This window comes from Rhinoderma darwinii, chromosome 13 (assembly GCF_050947455.1).
Source record: "Rhinoderma darwinii isolate aRhiDar2 chromosome 13, aRhiDar2.hap1, whole genome shotgun sequence".
NCBI lineage: Eukaryota > Metazoa > Chordata > Amphibia > Anura > Rhinodermatidae > Rhinoderma > Rhinoderma darwinii.
The window spans coordinates 22,624,614-22,650,036 of NC_134699.1; the positions used below are offsets into that span (position 1 = coordinate 22,624,614).

Below are 25,423 nucleotides of genomic sequence, written 5' to 3' on the forward strand. Positions count from 1 at the left end.
TGTCAATCACAGCAGTCATCTTGCTGGAGCACAGCTTTGGCGTCCGCGTCATCACACACATGTACATTTACGGTGTTGCTAACTACTTTTTTCCAGCGTTGTGAATGTACGGCAGTTCTCTGAATAGAATTGTAGAATTGTCCTTATTCACACTCACAAAGCAGTGACAGCTATGATGAATCCATTTTTTTTTTTTTTTTTTTAAACGATCTAAAAAAAACTGAATGGCAGATTTAGCTATTATTGCGGTCAAAAATACTGGAACTGCTGTTGGACAGAGCATGACGCAAGTGTGAATAGATCCTTAGTCAGATGTGCTCATATTTTGCCATATATTCTGTGCAGTAATTTGGTCCCATAGGACCTTTACAACACAGACAGTCGGATTGCTTGTTGTACAGAATATATGCACAGAGATCTACACACATTCAGTCCAGGATGACCATGTCAGCAAACAATACGCTCTGTATAGATCAACGAAACCATGGGAAGAACTATAAATAAAATATTACGTAACATGCGCACAACCTGTATTAGAGAATTTCTGGAGAACTCATTTAATAAAGCTGAAGGCAAAGATTTGGCAAAGTTGCAGCATGGTCCATACATGCAAACATTACATTTGCATTAACATTTGCATTGCCTATTAGGAAATTCTCGCCCAATTGTTATTAAATGATTTGCGATCTACAATCATTTTCCTAAAGTCCAATACATGTTCAGAACCGCGAAACAGATAAACAAAGGTTATCCAACTGGTTAAGGGGCCATTATTTGTAGGATAATGTACCACCTACTGTAAATTATAATCATATTAGAAGTCACAGAGGAGTTATGTGACCATATAAAAGTACAAGGCCAGAGATGACTTTAATATTCTAAATGATTTATATAAGGCCCCATGCACACGACCGTATATTTCATCCGGAATTACAGACCAGAATTACAGCATCCTTTTCACTTGAGGTGTGTATTATGTTGTTTTGCAGCACTTGGGACACAGACCTATATAAAGACGGCCATACAGATGACATAGCTCGGTCAACAGTTAATTCACCGGACCCTACTATAAACATACACGCTCTACTCGGGATGCCACCATATTAGATCGTAGGCTGCTCACTGCAGCTGCTGAAGAACATCATATGCACTACATATCATTCAGTCAGTGGTTGATACACATACTTACTCAAAGCAATCTGTGACAGCTTCTGCAGGAAGAGAAGTGCATCTATGTAGCGCCGCTTATCTCTGAATAATTGTCAAATTCTGATGTTAGAACGTGATGTTAATACAAATATATTTTACAGACAGATCAATGGAAATCTTTATAAATAAATAATTTCTGGTGGGTTCAGTTAACCTAGTACTTTTCGGAAATATCTAAATGCACGTTAGTTTGCTGTTAAAGCAGCGGGTTTCTAAAACTGTAATGGCAGAACACACCTACCGGTTCTAAAAACAAAATGACAATTTGTCTCGTTGGATGTAGAACGTTGTTTTGCTAGCTGGAAGATAATGGAATCCCACAAATGGCACTTTCTCATGTTGTTTAAGCAATGAAATTCGGTCAAAACAAGTGTCACTGAGTCACAGAAAGGTTGGATAACTATTTGGAATGTAACTTAAGCTGTGTAGATGCCAGTTCTGCTCAAAGTAACTGGAATGCAGTCTAACCACGTAAAAGACGGTCAACAATTGCAAGGGAAATATGGAGCCATAGAATAAAGGCCCTATTGCAACGGCCAAAAATTGGCCAATCAACGAGCGTTATAAGTGCCCTATATTGTACATGATATGATCGGCGCTGTAATGTAGATTACAGCGGTGTTTTTTATTTAGAAAAACAATCATATTTGACAGAGTTATGACCTAAATTAGCTTTATTCTAATGAGTTTCTTAATGAACAACTGAGTGTGTTTTACTTTTTGGCCAAGTGGGCATTGTACAGAGGAGTGTATGACGTTGATCAATCAGTGACCAATCAGCGTCATACACTTCTCCCCATTCATTTACACTGCAGATAGAGATATAGCTATATTGCTATGTGCAGCAACATACACACACATTAACATTACTGCAGTGTCCTGACAATGAATATACATTACCTCCAGCCAGGACGTGATGTGTATTCAGAATCCTGACACTTCGCTAACACAATCCCGATACTACAGCACAGCAAGCGTAATCTCACGAGATTACGCTGTAAACTGTCATTTCAAACGAGATTACGCTTGCTGTGCTGTAGTGTCGGGATTGCGTTAGCGAAGTGACAGGATTCTGAATACACATCACGTCCTGGCTGGAGGTAATGTATATTCACTGTCAGGACACTGAAGTAAGATTATAGTGTGTTTATGTGGCTGCATATAGCTATATCGCTATGTGCTGTATAAATGAATGGGGAGAAGTGTATGACGCTGATTGGTCACTGATTGGTCAGTGTCATACACTCCTCTGTACAACGCCCACTTGGCCAAAAAGTAAAACACGCCCAGTTGTCCATTAAGAAAGTCATTAGCATAAAGATAAAAAAGGTCATAACTCCGTCAAAAATGATAGTTTTTCCAAATAAAAAACACTGCTGTAATCTACATTACAGCGCCATTATGTACAAGATAGGCCACTTATAATGTGGTGACAGAGCCTCTTTAAGTCTTAGCAGTGTTATCACAATGGTTGTTGTTATAATCTTTAGGTGACATTTTGTGTTGTTCCATATTCAAGGCCAATGAGTGCAGGTAAAGTACTGAAGAAGAGACAGAACTTGTAGCTTCTAGGCGTCCCAACTATTATGTGTGATTTATAGTACCGGTCTTATAGAGGCCATTTTTGAGCCTCCTTAGGCTTTAGAGAGGCTCTGTCACCACATTATAAGTGCCCTATCTCGTACATAATCTGATCGGCGCTGTAATGTAGATAACAGCAGTGGTTTTTATTTTGAAAACGGTCATTTTTTAGCAAGTTATGAGCAATTTTAGATTTATGCTAATTCATTTCTTAATGACCAACTGGGCATGTTTTTACTTTTGACCAAGTGGGCGTTGTACAGAGAAGTGTATGACGCTGACCAATCAGTGACCAATCAGCGTCATACACTTCTCATTGTTCCAGCCCAGCATGATCCACAGCACAGTGTGATTGTGCAGTGAGAGACGCTGGGCTGGAACAATGAGAAGTGTATGACGCTGATTGGTCACTGATTGGTCAGCGTCATACACTTCTCTCCACAATGCCCACTTGGGCAAAAGTAAAAAAACGCCCAGTTGGTCATTAAGAAACTAATTAGCATTAATCTAAAATTGCTCATAACTTGCTAAAAAATGATAGTTTTTCAAAATAAAAACCACTGCTGTTATCTACATTACAGTGCCGATCAGATTATGTAGGCGATAGGGAATTTATAATCTGGTGACAGAACCTCTTTAGGTTAAAGGTGCGACCTCTGCACCCCTACAATTATGCCCCTGTATTAAGGGGTTACAAATGACACATTGTACATCACGGTTTAGATTACATCTTCTCCATAAATGACATTACATATATGAGTTACCTATGTAGAGGTTAGTCAGTGTGATCTTATGGTAAACTTTCTCTATATAACGTCTATGACTAATTCCACAATAGTTCCACTCATTACAAACTAGTGTCCGATGAACACAACAGCCTTGGTCAGAGAAACACCAATGAATCATAACCACAATATTCCCTTTGAAGTGCTATGAAAATTACACATCAGTCAGTCTCTATAATTAATAAATGACTGACAGATGAATAGAAATTAAATATGACTCTTGATAACATCTGACCTGGGTACCATGTCTTTGACCTTGGCGGGCAGTTTTGAGCAGACTGGCATAGTGGCAATCCAAGCTTCCTAGGAACATGTTTTGGCCACGGTGGCTTTTTTTTAGAATTACTATTTAAAACTGAAATAATAGTTTTACAATGTATTTAACACTTTACATTACCTAATTAAATGGGGTTTTGTATTCCAGACCCTTTGGAATATCCACAGGTTCTCTGTTGCTCGCTGTTTCCGTAACGCCCATAGATTTGAATGGAGAGAACTTTGCATCAGGGGACAACCATTCTCCCAATAGGTGGGGGTCCCAGATGTAGGTTGTTATACCGCAAATTGATGGGAAAAAATTATTTACCACAGGTCACTTACTTTTTCCCACCCTGGTAAAAATAATACTATAATCCAAGTTTATTTATGCCATCTTTAAAGTGACTGTCTCATCAAAAAATGACATGTTATTTAAATCAAGTTTTTTATTATCAACAAATATATATATTACATTTAGATTTTTTTTATAAGAATCTTGACATTTTACAGATCACACAGTGGCCACTAGAGCAGAGCCACAATAGGCTGACATTTCCGTTTTCTGCAATTTTCTTATCAGCTTTGTTGTGTAGACTATGGGACAGAATGAGCAGAGTCATCTCATTATCATTTGCAGGGAAGTGATTTATTGACAGCACCATTGTACTGATGGAGGCCTGAATAAGGCAGGAAAGCAACACTTTACACCATATACACCGATAAGGTTCTGTTTGCATCTCCTCTGTCTCTGCGGGAGGAATTGTACTCCATCACTTCCTGGATACTCTAATAACCTATGACATTTCTCTTGATTACCATTGATTGTAGCTGCCGTAAAGTACACACCCTGATGCATACCTCCCAACTTTGCAGTTTCGTAAAGAGGGACAACTGAAGCAGCGTGCGTAGCAAATTTTCCCTTGTTAAGCCACGCCTCTAGCCCCACCCATACACCCCCAGTTCAGCCCACACAGTACAATGCTCCCATAGAACACCCTACACAGTATAATGCCCCTATAGCTGACCCCCACACTGTATAATACCCAATAGTGCCTTCCACACAGTATAATTCCCCCAATGCTGCCCCGATAGTGCGTTCTACACAGTATAATGCCCCCATAGTACCTAACATACAGTATAATGTTGCATAGCTGCCCCCACACAATATTATGCCCCCATAGTTGCACCCATACAGTATAATACCCACCCAGATGCCCCCATACAGTATAGTGCTCCATAGCTGCCCCCATACAGTATAATGCCCCCATAGCTGCAGTGAATCGCTGGCCTCAGCGGTCACGTGCCGTACATGGCAGCATCACCGCTGAGGCCAGTGATTGGCTGCAGAGGCACGTGACCAATTAAGGATCTGCAACATCATATATTACAAATTATAGGGGTTTTCCCACAAACACATGTATCGTTAATCCCCAGGATAAGGGGTTAAATGTGTGATCACTGGGGGCCCAGCCACAGGCCCCTAGCGATGATGAGAATGGGGGACCAAAAGTCCACCGAAGTGCTACATAAGAATGAAGAATGGTGCTCATGCTCGGCCAGCGCTCCATTAATGGCCGAGAATGCGCACTAGCGCTCCTCCATTCTTATGGAGCACTTCGGGGGACTTTCGGTTCCCCGTTCTCATCGCTGGGGGTCCAAGTGGATTAGGGATACATGTTTGTGAGAAAAACCCTTTAACTCCATATGGGACATTATCCACTCGGGCCTTTTTATATTTAAGAAGCCAGATCCTGAAAAAACCAGCAATTCTAAAATCATAAAATAAATGTCATTCATTTTATGATTTTGGAAACGCTAGTGTCTCCAGGCAGTCTGTGTTTTTTTTTTACTCCAATTGTCCCACTTTTCTCTACTCACAGTAGTCGGTCTGTTTTTTAGTGACCGGTGGCTCGATGCCGTGCTGCCTGTTGAGTGCGCGTCCTGCTCCCTCACTCAGACATAACGCTGTTGCGCCAAGTGACGTACTCACGCTGGGCGCAGGAAGCTGACGAGTCACGGTCTGACAACAGTCAGACCGTGACTCGTGAGCTGCCTGCTGTGACTAAGGTCAACGTAAGCAAATTCAATTTGCTTTACATTACATTGACCTTACGGAGGGGAGGAGTGGGCGTGGCTGGCCACAGGGAGTTGGAGTCCGTTACTCAACGGGGCATAGCGGGATATTTTTCAGACCTCCCCGGACTGTTGGACAGTGGTTAAAAACCGGGACTGTCCCGCCGGATCCGGGACGGTTGGGAGCTATGCCTGCTGTACCATCCTTACAGATAATACAGGAAAGAAGTGTGTCTCCAAAATGGCCCCAAGAAAGGTTTTGATAATAAAATATAAAGAGCTACCACATTTAAAAGAAACAGAACAAACACATTATTTTCTCTTCAGTCTTATACATACTTATATTTCTAATTAAAGAAACTAAAATCTAATACATGAGACATCCCCTTTAAAAGGTTTTACTAATACAGTGTTCCTTCACAATAGTCGACGTTCTGTAATCTGGCAACCTTTGGCCCAGAATAACTGATAAACTGCTGGATAACACATAATAACATAATAATAACAATAATCCACGGTCTGGCATTGTAAGGATCTGAATGAGGAAGTGAAATTTGGGAGACATGCTGGAGACAACTTGGAAAGAATTTTGATATCCAAGTATCAGGAGATTCAACAGTTGTTGCCTTATGTGAATTATGGGACACATGCTCATACATTGGCTTCCTTCCAAATATATATGTATGATGAGGAAATAGTTCAAAAGTGAAGCAAAATAAAGAAATTTGGAGTAGATCCAAACTCCTGCCGATGCCACAAACAGGGTAAAGAGGGCTAATTATTTGTCGACCACCCCCTAGTCTTTCCATTTGGGGCCTTTATTGTTAGATGTCTATCATTTATGTTGCCAGACGTCCATAATTTTTTATTTCCCTTGAAAACTCATTTAGATAGTACTTCTTGAATCGAAAGCACAGGAAGTATGATTTCAGAAAGAAAATCTGGTTTCTCACTCAAAATCTTTCATTTTTTGAGCTTTGATTATTAAATTGTACTTCTAAGTTTTGGATCCTGACCATATGACTAAACTACGCAGGAGATGTGTAGACTCCGATTACTTCATAAATCCTTTTTCCACTCCACATGCTGTGTCCAGAACTTCCAACTCTATGCTCAGATAACAGGACAGAAGATATTTCAGGCTAGGGTTAGGAAAACACTAGAAAACCTTCCAGAGAAAGGCTGAAATGTTGAGAGAGGCCCTGAAAAAAGAGACGGGAAGAGAGGGAGAGAGAGATCTTTTGATGTAGGAAGAACAAGAATGTAGAGAGAGAGAGAGATGGAAGAAAGAATTAGATACAGGGAGAAGGCAAGGACAGAGGGAAAAGGGTGGTGAGGAAAAAAATAGGGTATGGTAAAGGGTTGCATGGTGTTGGGTAAAAGCAGGTGCTGGAGAAAGAAAATGGAATGATCTAAAATGAAAAGGCTAAGCGTATGGACATAACTACTAAGGTAGCAGGTATAGCGGCTTGTAAGGGGCCTAGCAGCTATGGGGGCACACCTCCAATCAGAGTTGAGGTTCAGTTAGTGATCGCCTTGGATGATGGAAAGGAGGAGTGTAGATCCAGTTATGAGTGGGTCCAAGTCTTGGCAGGAGACACAGCCAGGAGAATGGGCTGTCCGATTGCCCAGGCAACCATATGACATTGAAAAACTCTCCTACAAATCTCCCGTTAGAAGTTCAAAAGCAACCGGACCACGTGTTCTCGCAATTGTATCTACCGCCGTCACATCTGTCAGGAGATGGGCCAAACTCATTACAGGAGATACACGTTATAGGGGCAGTGGAAAATTAAATGCAGGTCACCGGGACATCAGGGAAAAATAAAAAAGAGACCGTGCAAAGGGTGGAAAATAATTTTAATTTATGATGTCTTGAACACACTTGCTTCTAAAGATAGTCATGGTGGAATGGGACCCCATTTTTAAAGTTTTATTATGTGGTACCATGGTTACTTGTTACACCCAAGATAAGCAGTGGTAGGAATGAGATAAAGAGAAATGGATGTGACGGACAAGAGAGACAAAAGAGAGTGTGAAAGGAGGGAGCTAAGTAATGATAAAGTCCTGGATGGGGTCAGGTACCTGCAGGTTAACCGATGTTTCCATACAGACATGAGTAGAAATTATTGAGGCTGCAGGTTTTAGGTCAGGTTTTGATTCTTGCTGTGTAAGAATGGGTCATACATATAAACTATTCCTGAAAGACAATATAACAGTGATGTATTTAAAGTTATTTTAAGAGATAGTCACATGCAACTCCAATTTCAGGTAGACACATCAAGGTCTGGGTATGGACTCTTAGTAGGGCATCGCTTCAAAAACATAAAGGGAATGAGAAGAACAGGACGGGGGAGACAAGTGATAAACATCATACCATAAATTGACATATTTAATCTTATACTTAATTCATTGATGTATACATGTATTCTGAGTGAAAATTCTCTTTACAATGGCAATACAATGGCTGGAGACAATCCATAAAACAAAAAGTGAAAACGTAGCGGCGTACATTCCACAGAATTAATTTCAGATGCAGAAGGCATTTCTAGCTTTCCTTCTGCATTTTTCTACTACTACAAATTGGTAGTGAGGAGGTTGTGGGGGGAATCTGGGACTGGAAGAAAGGGATGGGAGGGACGGGAGCACACAATGCAGCCTTGTACTGGAGAAGGAAGGCCTCTTCTCACCCCTTCACTATAAACTGCATTGCAGAATTTTAAGTCTCTGTTTTAAAGCCATGCACTTGCAGCTTACTATGTGGCTGCTCCATATGCCAGATATGTACACTATAGCTTTAATATTCTTAGCAACCGTAATGGAGGTGCTCACTTTCCTGTAATTCTAGGAATAGGGGTGGGGAGGGGGGTGCAGTGTTTGTTTGTTTTTAACACTTAAGGGCTCATTCCCACGAGCGTGATTCTCATTCATTTGCGGTGCGTTGAAACAACGCACAGCACACGGACCCATTGATTTCATTGGGGCTATTCACATATGCGTGAGTTTTCATGTAGCGAGTGTCCGTTGCGTAAAATCCACTGCATGTCCTATATTGGTGTGTTTTCACGCACCTAGTCGTCCATTGAAGTCAACGGGTGCGTGAAAACCACGGACTGCACACGGATGACATCCGTGTGCTGTCTGTGTTCCACGCATCAATTACATTGAAAAAAGAAAAGAAGTGCTTGCAAGTGCATGAAAAACACATATCACAAATGCAAAAACGCAAAGCACACGGACAGATTTCTGCACGTAAAAAAACAAAAAAAATCGCTCCTGTCAACATGTGTCCGCTGCACAGATCATTGCAGATAAGAGTTTTATTGTGCTATCTAAAGTCAAGCAGAGGATAAGTAAAGAGGATCTTGAAGGCCAGAATCATAGACAAGCTTTGCCTGGTGCAAAAATTCAACTTGCTCTCCGTAGCCCTGTATCTAAATACCCTGGTCATACCAGAGTGGCTTGTTGGCACCCAGGGTGCATGCCGCCCTGCCAGCCTCCCATCTACTCTACTGGCTTTAGGGTGAGTCCCCAGAATAATGTCCTCTGATCGACTAAAGGTACGCCAGTCCTGAATTTTGTAGTTGAAGTAGATATCTGTGAGCAGGAAGGAGTGGAGGTTGGTATGTTACTTATGTATTAGGGGAATATCAAGTGTAGTTTTGTGTAATTGTTGTGTTAAGGTGGTTTACGCCAGCAGATATCGCCTGTGTTTACCACTTTTAAAACAAGCGCCGATGGACAATACAGCATGTCGATCGGCGCTCATTGTTCCCTTTAATTGGAGCAATAATCATTTGGTAGGTGAACGAACGCTTGTTACTACAATCATTCGTCCCCATGCATTTGCATCATGTCGGCAGCACATCTCTCGGTTTATACAGGAAGATGTGCTGCCGACTAGCAACCATTTTTTTAGCTGCATTAAAGATGTGGGTCACCTGTGCATTACGCTTGTATTTCTGCCTTGTGTGTCCCCAAACAACTGTCCCTGCTGACTTTTGCTGCCCTAGCCCTCTATCTAAATACCCTGGCCAAAACAGAGTGGCTTGTGGGTGCCCTTCTTGGCATCTGGGGCACATGCCCAGCCAGCCCCTTTCTACGTATGCCTCTGCCTGACGGTGGACCCTGATATGGTCTCCAAAAGAAATGTCATGTGAAAACTGATAAACTAAAGATTACACTGAAGGCATCTTCAACACGAGACTATGTTGTCTTTGAGGCATGAGGCACCGCATGCCCCTGCGTTATATCCAGCTACTACTGGATTACTAATTGAGAAAATCAATGAATCATCTTACTGTAAGTAGACAAAGGCAAGTCTTAGCACCAAGACACCTGGTAGAATAATATTTCTTAAATGTCAAATATACAACATTTTTCTAAATAATTTCACTTTTTTTTAATTTTTATTAATTGTTATAATTGTCAATTTTAATTTACTTGTAGTGTTGGAAAATTGAGATGTACTTTGATTTCACGGAATTAGTTTTTGTTACTTCGAAAGTCGACACTATAATATCCCCTCCCTTTTGTTTCAGACATCAGAATCTGGTTGGCACACTTGAATGGATGGCAGTATGCCACACAGTGTCTGAGCAAGTGGCTGCCTGGGGACACGATAGACTATACAGCCAATTACAGACCACCGCTAACATTTGAGTCTGTATCTCCATTCATTACCATGGAGACAGCGGAGTTTGGTCTGTAGACTTGTGCGTATACATAAATAAATAAAAGAGAATGCGTGATGTTTTAATAGTTATGCTAAAAAACTATGGGAGCCAGTAACGCTGATAAACTTGAATAAAAAAATAAAAAGATTATTAAGGATTAAATTATGACTCCCGTTTTTGTAATTCAAAAAAATTTGTCTTCAGTATTGTTAGGTTCCCTGAGGAAATCTGAACAAATTTGTAATCATTGGTCACAGCAGAACACGTAACATCATCTGTACATGAAAACTGGTCACTACTACTCGTAATACCACCATCTATAGGAAAATGATGATCCAGACAGTTGGCGGAACCAATGTAGACTTCTTGTTGACCATAAAAATACGAAACATTTTGCCCATGACCAAAATATTCAGGCTAATCTGCATTTTACAAAGTGACACCGAAGGTAGGTGGAGCCTAGAAGAATTGTCCTTACTTTTTAGGACGTATGGATATCGTAGAAGGGGACCTCTGCTTGCGACCCAACTCTATGATCCAGAGTGGAGAACCATTGAGTGGCTCTCGCTATGGCACACTTATGCCGTCCATGTATTCTTCTGGAAAGTTGTAAATGTAAAGAAAGCCAGTGTCTCTATAGTAATATATAATGTGTGAGACACGTAAGACCCCATGCACATGGCGTGGTGGCACGCGGAAACCCCTACAGGTCTGTATTAGAGATCGGTAGGCATTCCGTGAGGCACCGTATTTTCGTCCCTAGAAGCGAAACCTCAAGGAGAGAATAAGAATGTAATATGGCAGCAATGGAGAATGCCCCGGTTTTGTACAGTAATGGTCGATAGCATGCTCCCTGCAACTTGATCCTGTAATACAGTAGTGTGCATGAGGTCTTAGGTTTTAAAACAAGAGACCTAGCAGTCTTATAAACCTAGTCTTATAAACCTACCCATAAACTTAAGATAGCTGTCAGACGAACGCTCATTGTCTGCCAATTATTCCTCCCGACTCCCACATGTTCATCCGGCAGGTTGAGCCGACTGTCATCTGATGTATATGGGCACCTTGAAGCATCTGTGAGATTGGAAGGCATGTTGTGGTACCCTTCATACGGGCGCTCTACTGTGTGTACAGCAGGAGGTTGTTTTTAAACAAGGTAGTCACGCTCTGCCCTTTTACTGCACACACTCACCCAGCCAAGTGTATTATTGTTACTGATGCTATCTGGTTAATAGCTAACTGTAGTCTCAGCGCGTAGCTCAGGGCGGGAAAACATTTGTGCAATTGTTATTTATGGAGTAGTCAAGAAATATAACACTTGTTTTATCTGTTACATCTAGATTTGCTGGTAAAATGATTGTCACTGCCGGGACAGGGGGTTGGACGGACAGGCTGACATCTAGGTCGGAGCTGCCTCATCTGCTCTCACTAAACCCTCAAACATGATCAATAGTAATGCTTACTCATTGGAGGACTGTGGCATGCTATTTTTATGGTGCCACTTTGGCATGGAACTATGGCATGTCATTCTTATCGGTTAACTGTAACATGGCAGCGCTATGTGGACACTCTTACTGGCACTGTTATAGAGGCGCTGGGGCTAACACCTTGGTGGCACTAATATCTGGGCACTCATGGCCTTGGTATTAAAACACTGCTGTGGGTATGGTTATGAGAGCATTTGGACAAGCACCGCTACCCCTCAGTTTTGATAGACCAATCTAGATGTCCACCACAATGTTACTTTGTGACATATCTAAGTTTCTTTTAGTTGAATTGTCCTTTTAATTTTTTTAAAATGTTTAAACCAATACTACAAAAAAATGGCAACCTAAAAAGTTGAATACTGTGTGCAACACCTCTGTATTTCCCATTTGACTAATATGCCCCATGTTGATATTCTGTGCATCAGTCTCATATACCAGAGTGGCCAAATTATTGTAGATTTTAGGAACTAGTTGGACCACTCCATGAGCAAACAACAAGATCTTCCAAAGACATCAATTGAAAATAACCCAAAAAGTTAGGCGCCAGCAGTAAATATCAATGTACATTGAACACCTTGTTCCCGGGGTTTTTCCACCTGCTCATCTAGTGCCGGTTCATGAAATGTCTGATGACATCGAAAGTTTTACAATTGTGTTTCCCTGATGGTTTCACCTTTAAAGTTCCCCACAGTTCTAGTACACACATGATCTTCTATTGACGTTCTACAACCCACACCAGCAGGTGACAATCGCGTGAAGGTTAATAAGGTACCATGTATTGATCTATTTTAGTTCATCTCTGTTACGCCTACCTCATGGAAAGGTCATGAAATGCTGTAACTTTGTTTTCTTTGTGCATGAATGTCTAACAGATATGTGATGGTTCAACAGTCAAGCATTGTATAGAGTATTATTCGCTTCCATTTGGGGGAAATAAAATAAGGTTATTTTTGTTGCAGCCAAATACAGAAAATAAGGACTTGTCTACAATATATACTATAATTATAGTGTTACCCTGTAAACAGAGCTTTTTATAGGTTGCTGAATCACAACTGAAATGCATTGAAAGTTTTAGCACACCCTTTCATATACACCCTTTAATATACAATGTGGTGGTCCTCAAGAAATGGGAAACATGGTTGCAGGTGGGACTGTGATGGTTTACATACACCACGTCCATAAAACTGAGAATACATCCATAGAGATCTAAGTACAAACTCTATCCATAGACCATTAACAGGCACATATATTCATATCTACATCTTCCTGTAATATCCACTGCACTCAATTCCTCGTTACATATTCCTTAAAGAGGACCTGTCACTAGATCATATAAATTGAACTGGTTATCTGACCTCAAAAGTGCTGTCTCCCTTATTCCAGCGCTGTTTTTATTTTTGCCTCGACCCCCCCATTCCAGAGATATGGCCCACAGTTTTCTTGGCTCCCTATATGCTAATTTGCAGTAGTTAGCTAACTGGGTGGCGCTAGCTTCCCTCTGATGCTGACCAATCAGTGCAAGGCAGCTCGAGGATAGTGCACGCCCTGTTGGCTAACTACAGCAAATTAGCATAGAGGAAACCAACACAACAGTGGGCCATATCTCTGGATTTCTGCAAATAAAAGCCCAAAGACATGCAGCTTATATGGCTCTCCAAGATTTCTAGTTCTGTACCTGTAGTATGCTCTTAAAGGGGATTTCCAGTTTCATATAAATAAATTACTGTATAAGTAAAAGTTCTGAAACGTTTTAATATAATCTGTCTTTCAATTCTTTATCATTTTCAAGATCTCTGCTTGCTAACAGTAAAATTCAGAGGTTAAAAATCCTGTCCTGGCTCATTACAATGTATAATAGCTTGCTCCTGTGAGGAGAAGAGCATCTGTGTAAGCAGGACATATTTTCAGTCCATTCACTGACAGCAAGCATAAATCTTGAAAGTGGTGAGAGATTGAAAGACTAAGTATATTAGAAAGTTTAAGAACTTTTCATTACAGAGAGATTCCGACTTATTAAATAAATTCAGAAACACCTTTAACTTTAATAAATCCTATAGTTATAATGTAACGTATTGCCACTTCCAGGAACTGTGGCCTCAGATATCATCTGTCTGTATCTGTGCTCAAAGTCTAACAGGCTGTTATCTACAGCATAGAAATAAGAGTTACCTTTCATACCAGAACCAAACAATAAACCAGCAAAACGGTTGCCGCATTAAAAGCGGGTCCAAAATATCCTAATACGGGGTTCTACTTATTTTACTACTATGATAACATATGCCAAGACAAAATAGAAAAATCTTTTTTTCCAGAGATTGTAAAAGACTACATCATAGTATGGAAAATTCAGATGAAAATCATGGAAGTAAAATCATCATCCACAACCAAAGACAACTTGAGTTATTCTACATCTTTACAATAACACTCTGACGGGACTCCATGCAGGAGAAGACAATAAGAAAAATATAAAGGTTGCCTAAATAACAATCCCACTGTATAGGATAATACCCTACCATTCAGTGCAAAAATAATGTACTGTATAGTGGTAATAGGAGTTGTTTTTCATAATCATTATTTATCACCTCTCCACAGGATCAGTGATAAAAATCTGATCGGTGGGGGTCCGACTGCTGGGAACCCCACCGATCACGAGAAACGGCTTATCGTGCCGTTCCTAGGAGCCCCATAGGAATAGGACGGTACTGTGCATGCTCGGCCACCACTCCATTCATTGCTGTGAAACTGATGGAGATAGCTCCTCGGCAGTACCATAGAAATGAATTAAGTGGTGGTCGAGCATGTGCACTACCGCTCTATTCCTATGGGGCTCCAAGGAACGGCACGATAAGCCTTAATAAAACCGCTATACAACTAATATTAAGATTCATAGTGGACATAAGCAAAAGGTGCCAGTCCTTTTGTGTTGCCACCTTCAGCAAGGGAGGCTGATGCCCCATGTGCTACCACGCAGGCTGCACAATCCAAAAGCAGGGCCTATTTATAGACTCAAATAATTGGTCACGATCCTATGAGATTTCATTTTTCATGCACCACTTATCAGACCGGGTTGGATTGGTTGAATTTTGGCCTCCATAAATGAGGCTCGAATAAGCCTTGAAGTAAACGCATCAGCTTCATATAGAGGAGATGGCCATAGTTCTGAACAAATAGTCATGACAATGCAACTCATGAAGTCTCTAGGAACCAATGACTTCAATGTGATATGAAGGGCTCTAGGTGCACATACATCTTGGATTCTTAATCAACATATTCCAAATCAATGCTGAATACACAGCTCTGTATGAAACAGCGTCCCTCGATTACTCCCTAAATGCCAAGCTTTCTGGAGAAACATGTAGGAATTTGCAGAGGAGCAGAAGTTTACATTGACCAAGGGAAAACATTGCTGGGGCTCTGGTGTTCCTTGACCGTAGAAAGCTCGCTGTAACACTTACTTTCCTAGAGGTGCGTAAAAACAAGTTCATGAAACGGGATTACAGACATGAGAAAATACATTTCTTAAAAATTATTTGTATTTTTTAAATGGATCTTTCGTAACATCAGTGACCTATGAATCTTGGGATCAAGCCTGGCTCCTGGCGTATGTAGGCCCTAGGTAAGGGCGTCCCTGACATAGATGCAGCCCATATGACGGATATAGGACCACTGAATAGAGGGGGTTCATTTAAGGCTGGTATTTTCCCCACAGAGATGTGGTCTCCATAAGTCCATGTCTACCCCATCCTCTACTTGGAAAGCGTAGAGCATGTTTACGATACCTCCATTGGGCCCCCCATGCCCAGTGGGCTCTGGCATCTGCACAGGTTTGCCTGGAGATAGCCCTGCTTGGGATAAATGGAGTCACTTTGTACTTAAGGTAGTAAGTGCACCTAAAGCAATCTAATAAATAGCTATACACAAACAAAACAATAACGGAAAAATGTGAATATACCCAATGGTCACCCAAACTCCGTGATATGCACCGTAAGTAAGGGGCAGATTGTACAGTATTGTAGCGACCCGTGCTACAGTTTCTAAAAGGGGATTATCAGGTTTCAAGTTGTTTTGAAAAACTTTGGAATCCTGTAGAAATCACAAATTTTTTTTTTAATTCTATCATACTAAGGGCTAGTTCAGACAAATGTGTAACTCGTCCGTGGGATGGCCGTTAAAACAACGGCCGTCAAACAGACACTTGTATTTCAATAGGGCCGTTCACACAGCCATTGTTTCAGCAGAGCGTGTGATGGGTCCGTGGAAAAATAGGACGTCCTATTGTCCTGTTTTCGCGCATCCCGTCATAGACTCTAGTAGAGGGATTCGTGATAACGCGTCCCGCATGGGTGCACTTCGGACGTGAAAAACTGTCGTTTTTCACGTCCACGGTTGCCCACGCTCGTCTGAATGTAGCCTTACGGTTGTAAGGGCATGACCACACATGGCGGAATTCCTCCGCAACTGTCCGCATCAATGCCGCACAGAATCTGCGTTGCAGATTCTGCAGCGGATCTGCACAAAATGTGCAGAAAATTGATGCGGACTGGCCGCTGCGGACTGCAGGAAAAGTGCTTCTCTTCTCCCTATTCAGTGCAGGATAGAGAGAAGGGACAGCACTTTCCCTAGTGAAAGTCAAAGAAATTCATACTTACCGCCCGTTGTCTTGGTGACGCGTCCTTCTTTCGGCATCCGGCCCGACCTCCCTGGATGACGCTCCAGTCCATGTGACCGCTGCAGCCTGTGCTTGGCCTGTGATTGGCTGCAGCCGTCACTTACACTGAAACGTCATCCTGGGAGGCCGGACTGGAGACAGACGCAGGGAGTTCTCGGTAAGTATGAACTTATATGTTTTTTTACAGATACATGTATATTGAGATCGGTAGTCACTGTCCCGGGTGCAGAAACAGTTACTGCCGATCGCGTAACTCTTTCAGCACCCTGGACAGTGACTATTTACAGACGTCTCCTAGCAACGCTCCCGTCATTACGGGAGCCCCATTGACTTCCTCAGTCTGGCTGTAGACCTAGAAATACATAGGTCCAGCCAGAATGAAGAAATGTCATGGTAGTAAAAACAATACGCTCCGCAGCACACATAAGATCTGCGGACTTCATTGCGGAATTTTGACTCTCCATTGAAGTCAATGGAGAAATTCCGCCATGAGTCCGCAACCAGTCCGCCACTGCTCCGCAACAGACAGAGCATGCTGCGGACAACAAATTCCGCTCCGCAGCCTATGCTCCGCAGCGGAATTGTACGCATCGTGTAAACGAACACTGCTAAATTAAAGTGAAAGTCAATGGAGAAACGGCTCCGCTGCGGATTAACGCTGCGGAGTGTCCGCAGCGGAATTTAAGTGAAATTCCGCTATGTGTGAACCCGCCCTAATTGTTCTTCTCTTCTGCCACTAATATATAATTATTCAGCTTAGAAATACTAACTTTTATATGAGTTTTTGGTTTTCATGCATAAAAAGTCTATCCTAGGAATATATCTCTAGTGCTAGACACAGTGTACAACAGTAATGTCACGCTGGCTACAAGAAAGTGACTGTAGCAAAAGAAAATGAGCGTTTAATCAGCTTTTCCCTCTAATTATCCCCAGTATACAGAAACTATTCTTAAGGCCCTTTTACACAGGCCAATTATCAGGCAAACGAGCATTCAGAGAACCCGATAATTGCCCTGTGTAAACAGGACAACGATCCACTGATGAACGCGCAAACGCTCGTTCATCGGCTGATTGTATCGTTTTAAATGCCGAAACTATTATTGTTGTCGGCTGCACATCTACCTTCATAAACACCGAGACTCGCTGCCGACATGATGGAAATGTATGGGGGCGACCGATCGTATTAACTAGCGCTCATCCCCATACTAGCTCCTTGTGGAAGGAGCGTGAATCAACGAGTTGTCTCGTTGATCGGCGCTCGTTTACACGGCCTACGTCGCCCGTGTAATATCACCTATAGGCCGGGTATCCACAGGTCGGATGAGCTTCATAAAACTATGCAACGTATTCGACCTAGAACCCACAGCACATTCCGTACGAAAAACCGCATCTCATTGTGGTGCAGTTTTTCGGGCAGAATTTAAGCTGTGGAAAGCACAAAACGTTAGTTCATACGTATCCTGTCCAGTCATGGCGATTTGTCACTCCGTTGTCGTGTATTCCGGCCTCCCAGGATGACGCTGCAGCCTATGTGACAGCTGTAGCCTGCGATTGGATGCAGCAGTCACATGGGATAAAATGTTATCCAAGGAAGCCAGACTGGAAGAAGAACAGAAGATAGCGTCGCTATGACAATGCCCGGCTGGTAAGTATAGACTTTTTTTTTTTATGAATTGCGATTTTTGGGTCGGAGTCTTTGCAACTCCACCGCAAAAGTTGCAACACTTGGCTATTTGTTGAAGGTTTTACATTCCCATTGAATTCAAAGGGGAAAACCCTCAACAGAAAAGCAACGAAAATGCAGCATAAATTGACACGCTCCGAATTTAAAATCTGCACCGCAGGTCAATTTATTAACCTTTCCGCTGTACTTTTTTTCCGCAGCGCGGGCATGAGATTTTCTAAATCTCATCCACTTTGCTGCTACTGTAAATGCTGCAGATTTTCAGCACAGAATTACGTTGTGGAATTTCTGCAGTGTTTACACTATGTGGGAGCCCGGCCTTAAAGGACTACTCCTCCTTTTCAGACACGTCAATCAAACACTTTACAAGAGTTATATCTGACAGCTGGGACCTCCCACAGATTAATACAAAATGTTATTTGTGTTGCTCTTGGATCCACACTGAAGGGATTCTTATGATACTTGACAGCAGTCATAACAGTCTATCAATGCAAAACCTTAAATAATTATCCTCTATTGCAATGTAGGGTAGGGGGTGTCAAGATTGGTGGCCAGAATTTAATTAAAAAGAGACAGTTCTAGAAAGCAGCACAGCAGGAACAACGCATAGACATTAAGCGTTTTTTTTTTTATGGAATCCTTTCATCCCTTTCATGTCACCTCTCCTGACTTGTCTGTTTTAGTGAATACTTGTATTTCCCATAAAATCACAATTCTGGAGCATCTGTTCTTAGAACTCTACATTGTGCTGTTCCTCTGTGACTCCTCCTAGAAATTTATGAATAAATATCCAACTGGGTGTTACCAGTTGGGGGTGTGTCCCTACACAGACTGAAAAATTCCAATCAGTGCTGACAGCGCGGGACTGTGTATGGACACGCCCCTTTGACAAGGGGATGATAACACCCAGTTGTCAATTCATTCATATAATTCTAGGAGGAATAACGGAGGAGCGGCACAAGTAGAGTTCTAAGAAAATATTTTCCGGAATTGTTATTTCATGTGGAATACAAAGGTTCACTAAAAATAGACATGTCAGGAGAGGTGACAGGTCCACTTTACGGAAATGTCACAGAGGACACCACAATACTAGCTGTATCTAGTGAAAGTAACAGGCATAAAATTGCTGGAAATTCCTCTAATTATGAGGATTCTCACATTAGCAGAGGTCTAAACAATCTGAGAGCAAGTCCTTGTCAAACTGTCCTTAGGGCATATCCACGCTGGTCAGAGATTTCTTGTAATATGGCTTGTGCTACATATTATACCCACACCAACCCATATCACTAATCCCTACAAAAACTGCTCCAAGATGGATGTATTGTGTAGCAATATATATATATATATATATATATATATATATATATATGTATTTACTATATATACTATTATTATTACTACTATTTACGTCAATGTAGATATTAAAAGAGGGAATTGCATTGTAAGCGATTTTCTAATATAACATTGGAATAAATCCTTTTACAAGCAATTCCAGCTTGACATAGATATATGACAAATATATATTATTCTCATACTTCCAAATTACAATTTTAATAACTATTTTTTCTTCGTACTGATAAATTTGGAGATTATGGGCGAGGAACAAATCACATTTACGGTCATAGTCTTTGTCGAGGTAGCGCCAACTGTAGATACAGTCCATATTAGATACCTCGGAATAAAGCATACAATATCTTGACTGCATCTGATGTCTTAGTCACAGTCATGGTGGACAGGAGCAGCTGTTGCAGGGATTAGTAGTCTCTATGACATCTACATTTTGTGGGTGTATAACAAGCAGTTTACCAAAAAAAAACTTCCAGCGCATTAGAATGAGCCCGAAATGTCATCACAACATTACTAACCAGCGTCTTCACTTCACCGATGCCTCTGCTCTGAAGAGGTCGCAAAGAGCTGCAGAACATTTACTTGAGAATCCTCAGATTATTATGAGAAGAAACAGCGGTGAATAAGCGATTATTTATTTTAGCTGCAATACACCAGCATTACTGGAGTATGTGTGACATTATCCAGAAGCACATATCAGTATGGAAAGAGCAAGACTTTGGGAAAGAAACTAGTACATTTAAAATGAAGGTCCAGCCTGAACATCTTTGCCCAAAATGCGGAGTATAAAAATAGTGGCATTGTGCAATATATTCATAATTGGTTTTTTTTTGTTGGACCAACCATCAACCAGAGGCTTTTCTGCACCCTGACAACGACTCACTTTACTACCCTAGCCCTGTGTCTAAATACCCTGGCCAAGGCAGAATGGCATGTTGCCCACAGCCCCTATTCCCCTTCCATCAATCTACCCAGAGTATTATAAAACAGTAGGAGTCCAAGCACTAGGATCCTCACTGATCCCAAGAACGGTGGTGCCCGGTTCCCTGTTCCCGACGAAGAGTTGGCAACATGTCCATGGTCTCTACTGAAATCAATGTGAGGTACAGAAACAGCTGCTACTGTAGTTAGACCTACTCTCCACCAAGATCAGAGGACAGGGCATTTGCATTCTCTGTTTCGTTGAGCGACCTAGGGGTTGCATCCCACTATTAAGACATTTATGTTATATCAAATTGATAAATTGGTGCTGGCCACATTAGGTTTTTCTTGGTGTCAATCAGGGGTGCGAACCTGTGGTCCGGGGGCCACATGTGGTCAGCGATGTCATTCTGTGTGGATCCCAGCCATCAAGACAGACAGGCTTGTCTGTGCCCTGATAGTTCAGAAAAACACAGATATCCTACTGATGGCCCCGTTATTGTAGGTACTGTGTCTCTGGAATTGTTATGGGGGGGTTATATGAATTCTATTTTAAAGGGGTTGTCCCAAGATTAATTGTTATCCCCTAACCACAGGATAGGTGATAACACGCTGATCGCTGGGTGTGCGACCGCTGGGACCCCCAACAATCATGGGAATAGTGATCCCGTTCCTCCGAATGAATGTAGCTGCAGGCCACGCATGGGCACTGCCACTCCATTCACTGTCTTTAGAACTGCCGGTAAAAGCCGGAGTACAGCGCTCGCCTATCTCCGGCAGTGCCATAGAGAATGAATGGAGCATGTGTGACCTACCGCTCCATTCATTCGGAGGAACGGAACCTTTGTTCTTGTGATTGGTGGGGGTCCCAGCACTCAGACCCCCACCTATCAGCATGTTATCATCTATCCTGTGGTTATGGGATAACATTTAATCTTGGGACAACCCATTTAAGCAGCATAACTAAAATGGAGATAGCCGCATGCATGTGTGGCCACCCGGCTTTGTTTTCTCTGGAAGCCCACATACACTGTCGACATGTCATAAATACCCTATTTGGGAATACCCCTTTAATTTTTACTGAAACCCTTAGGAGTGGTATAATCTGACAATGTGGCTCTCAGACCACATAAGGTTGAGCCCCCCTGGTGTAGATGATTTTGACAAGATTAACCAAATATCTAATGTGTATGGGCACTACCGATCAGTCCCCATCGTCTCTTGGGTAAAAGGATGAGGCAAGATGGATTTTAACCAGCCTAATGCTCTGTTCCTTAGCGAGATGAACGGTGGCTGGCGGTTCCGGGAGCTGCTTACCGATCTCTCCCTCAGGGCCCTTGTTTATGGGGGAGCTGGAAAACATGATGCAAGAGAAAGGTATTGTACGTGTCTAGGTAGCTTTAGATTGATGTCCCAATAAGTAACTATTTAATTATGTAATCTGCATATATAATAATCGGTTTATTACGGACTGGAGCCTTATAAATACAGGATGACAATGTGCGTGCAGCAGGGAGAGTCTGACATGTGTTTACGTCTGGCAAGTATGTCCACAGAAGAGAAGGGAGGAGGTGGATGGAGGTGGATCCTCAACTCTTTACTTTCAGTGTCATCGTGCGCAGGAAGTTTGTGAGCACGTTTCTGGTGTAAAATTAGCAGGGGCAGAAATACAAGAGTAATACACCTGAGACCCCATTACAGCAAGTCATCCTAATACACCGATAAGACAAATCTCTACACTTGGCATTCTCCTAATACATAATCAGGATTCCAACCTCTCACCTCCTTCTTGCACACAGATATCTGGTGTCCCATCTCTTGGCATTACAGCTCCCATAGATACAGTATTGGAATGGGGTACCTTGAGCCCACCAGAAAGAATGATTTACGATGGCCCACCCTAAAGCCAGCAGTTTAGCGGAGGGGAGGGTAAGGGCTTGTGGGTCATGCATGCTGGGTGCCAAAAAGCCACTGTGCCTTTGCAAGGTATTTAGATACAGGGCTAGCTGGACCGTACGGGCCAGCTTAGTCTTTTCAGAACCCAGAACTCTGGTGGGCCCAGCTTGCGGAAGCATGTTCCGATGCAAAACGGCTATTGGATAGTGTGCAGTCCGAGATTCTTCCCGGCTGTGATGTAAATTTTGGATCACAATAAAGCATAAGATATGATCTACTGGTGAGAGCCGCATCTTTTACCTTTGGACTATTGCGTTATGAAGTTGTCTTCATGCTAATGAGCTAAGCTGTGTTTTCAAATGTGGGTCTTGAGCCTCTCCACTCATTGTTTGTTTGTAGATGCAAAATTTACGGAGTAGTGCCAACCGCTTGCTCCCATTGTTGAATACACAGCTGTTTCAGACTGTATGGTAATTTGCCGAGTTTTGCAGCACTAAATCCTGCTTTCCTTTATCACTGCATGACTAGGAGGATTTTTCATTCAGGACCCTAGGAAAGCTAAATGACAGCCCGATGTCACCCATCAAGAATTCTCAGGATAATATTTTTGGACATCTTTATATTTAATATATACTCCCCAGTTGTTCCTAAAGCTGGCCATATACTCAAGATAGCTGTTGGTCAAGCGCTCGCTCGGCCAACAGCTATTCCTCCCAACTCCACCATAAACATGCATGCATGGCTCTGCTGTATGTTTTTTCAATTGGGAGGGGGGCATAAGCCGCTGCCAGACACCTGTGGTAGCGGCTTATCTCCCCAGGAACAAATGATTGGTCATGCTGAAATCCAACATTCCCAATATGTCTTTTCTCCGACAACTGCCTTCGGGGAAGACACGAGAGACCCCTATACACATTAATCGGCAGGTTCGGACAACATTTATCTAATGTGTATGGGACCTATTCATGATGACATGTACTTATCTGCAACCAATAGACAGGCATTGGGCTACCAGGACAGCTTATTTGCAGCAATATTAAAAGAAAGAGGGGCATTATAACCCTGCTAAAAAGCTAGTGATCTCAAGCAAAATATACAGCAAGCGATACAGCGGGCCTGTGACTGCATCACAAAACTATGGACGCAGTCAGTGACAAGCAGCCATCATAGAAAGTAATTGTCACATGAACCCACTTGTTGCATGTGACTTCATGATTGCCTATGAAAATAACAAGGTTATACTGTTGCTGCAACATAGTTGCATTAAGTTGCTGCGTACAAAATAAAAATGTCATCTATGTATCCCTAAACCTATATACAGGAATACACCTTTTCCTCCTAATTCAAAAACGTCACTACTTTTTAGGTTATAAGGTTACAAAATCAACACCTCAGATGTCAAAAATTCCCCCCTGAATATACCTAGGGGTAAACACTTAGGAGTAAATGACCTCCTCCCCACCACATGTTTTATTAGTCACTTCCTCCCAATACACCTATAAAAACTTCAATGCAGTACTTCCTTGGAAGGAACCTACCTGCCCCCTTCTCCCTCCACTACAGTGTCACTCAGGTCATATACAGTCCTTATATTGAAGTACCTTTTAATTTGCAGTATACGTTACAGTGTATTTTATCAACAAAAGTTCTAATATTTACAATATAAATATACAGATTTCTACCTTATTACATCAATATTTCTACTACATAACCACATCCTTACTTATAGAGCTCATCAGCAACAACAAAAATCACAGCAAATCCAAACAAATCCACAATAGGTAACTTTTAGATGACACAAGAGCATTAGTTAACATGGCCTTTACCCAGTCCTGCTTGTCTACTGTTCGGACACCCTGTATATGGCTCACCTTCTCCACAGAGACCCCCCTGCAGGAGCAGGGCACAGAGCCCCAGGATCCATGGGTGCAGGTCCATCCCTCAGTGCCCTGCATGCAGCACCATACTAGGCAGCCTTCCTTTAGTCCAGGCTGTATTCTCGGTTCTTCCTCCTTGTTTCTCTAGCAGTAAAACTTCCAGTAAGTTGACGATGTGCTCTGCTTCATTCCTACACAAGACTTCCTGCAGGGAGGGGAGAGGCGGGGGCCATTACACATGCCCTACATAGGAGTGGCACTTGGGATCCCCAGCACACAGGAGGCTGCAGCATTCATTGCTCTATTACTGCTGCTGTGCCTGCTCAGGAAAAGAGCTCCCAGGAGGAGAGCACAGTCTGCCATAAATTGCCCCCAAGTATTCCAGGCAGCAGAGCAGCACTACACACGTGTACAGTTTACATTCAAGCTCCACCTTTGAAGCCTCTATAGCACAGAATTGCATTGATTGCAATTACCAAATATGTCATAATTATGGGGGGGGGGGGGATTGAATAATAACCTGTAGAGTTGATGGAAAATACACGCAATTTGAGCCAGTTGCCTGGCAGAAATGTCAGGAGGTAGGAGAATTCTGTAGCTATGGTTTGCAGTGATGATAGTAACATTACACCAGGGAATTGGTATTCAGGCAATTCCCTAACATATTCTTTTGTACAGTAATATGAACAGGGAGGTAGGGCTGCATTAAGATCTACAGAGCTGTAGTTCTGGCACCACCTGCTGCAAACAATCAAAACTGATCTCCAAAACGCATTCAGTAATAATTGCCATTGGCTTTAGTGGTATTATCCAACACTGGTGGCATGGTGGAACTACAGATCCCAGCAAGACTTGAAGGATAATTTTTCTGGGCAAGAGTAGGGAAGGAGAGAGATCAGCCAATGATGGCTTCCCTATGCCATGGTGCTGGCTAAGCCCTAAATTGGACACCAGCAGTTT

At 42.2% G+C, this 25,423-nt stretch overlaps 1 protein-coding gene across 1 annotated transcript in view; it reads right to left on the bottom strand.

Annotated features, from left to right (window-relative positions):
- Positions 1 to 24,815, bottom strand: part of ERBB2 (erb-b2 receptor tyrosine kinase 2) — a 63,412-nt gene extending 38,597 nt beyond the window's left edge. Inside the window, exon 1 of the mRNA XM_075845960.1 lies at positions 24,458 to 24,815. Coding sequence (XP_075702075.1) covers positions 24,458 to 24,524 — 67 coding nt within the window. The 5' untranslated portion in view covers positions 24,525 to 24,815. The remainder of the gene's footprint in view (positions 1 to 24,457) is intronic.
- Between the last annotated feature and the right edge of the window lie 608 nt (positions 24,816 to 25,423).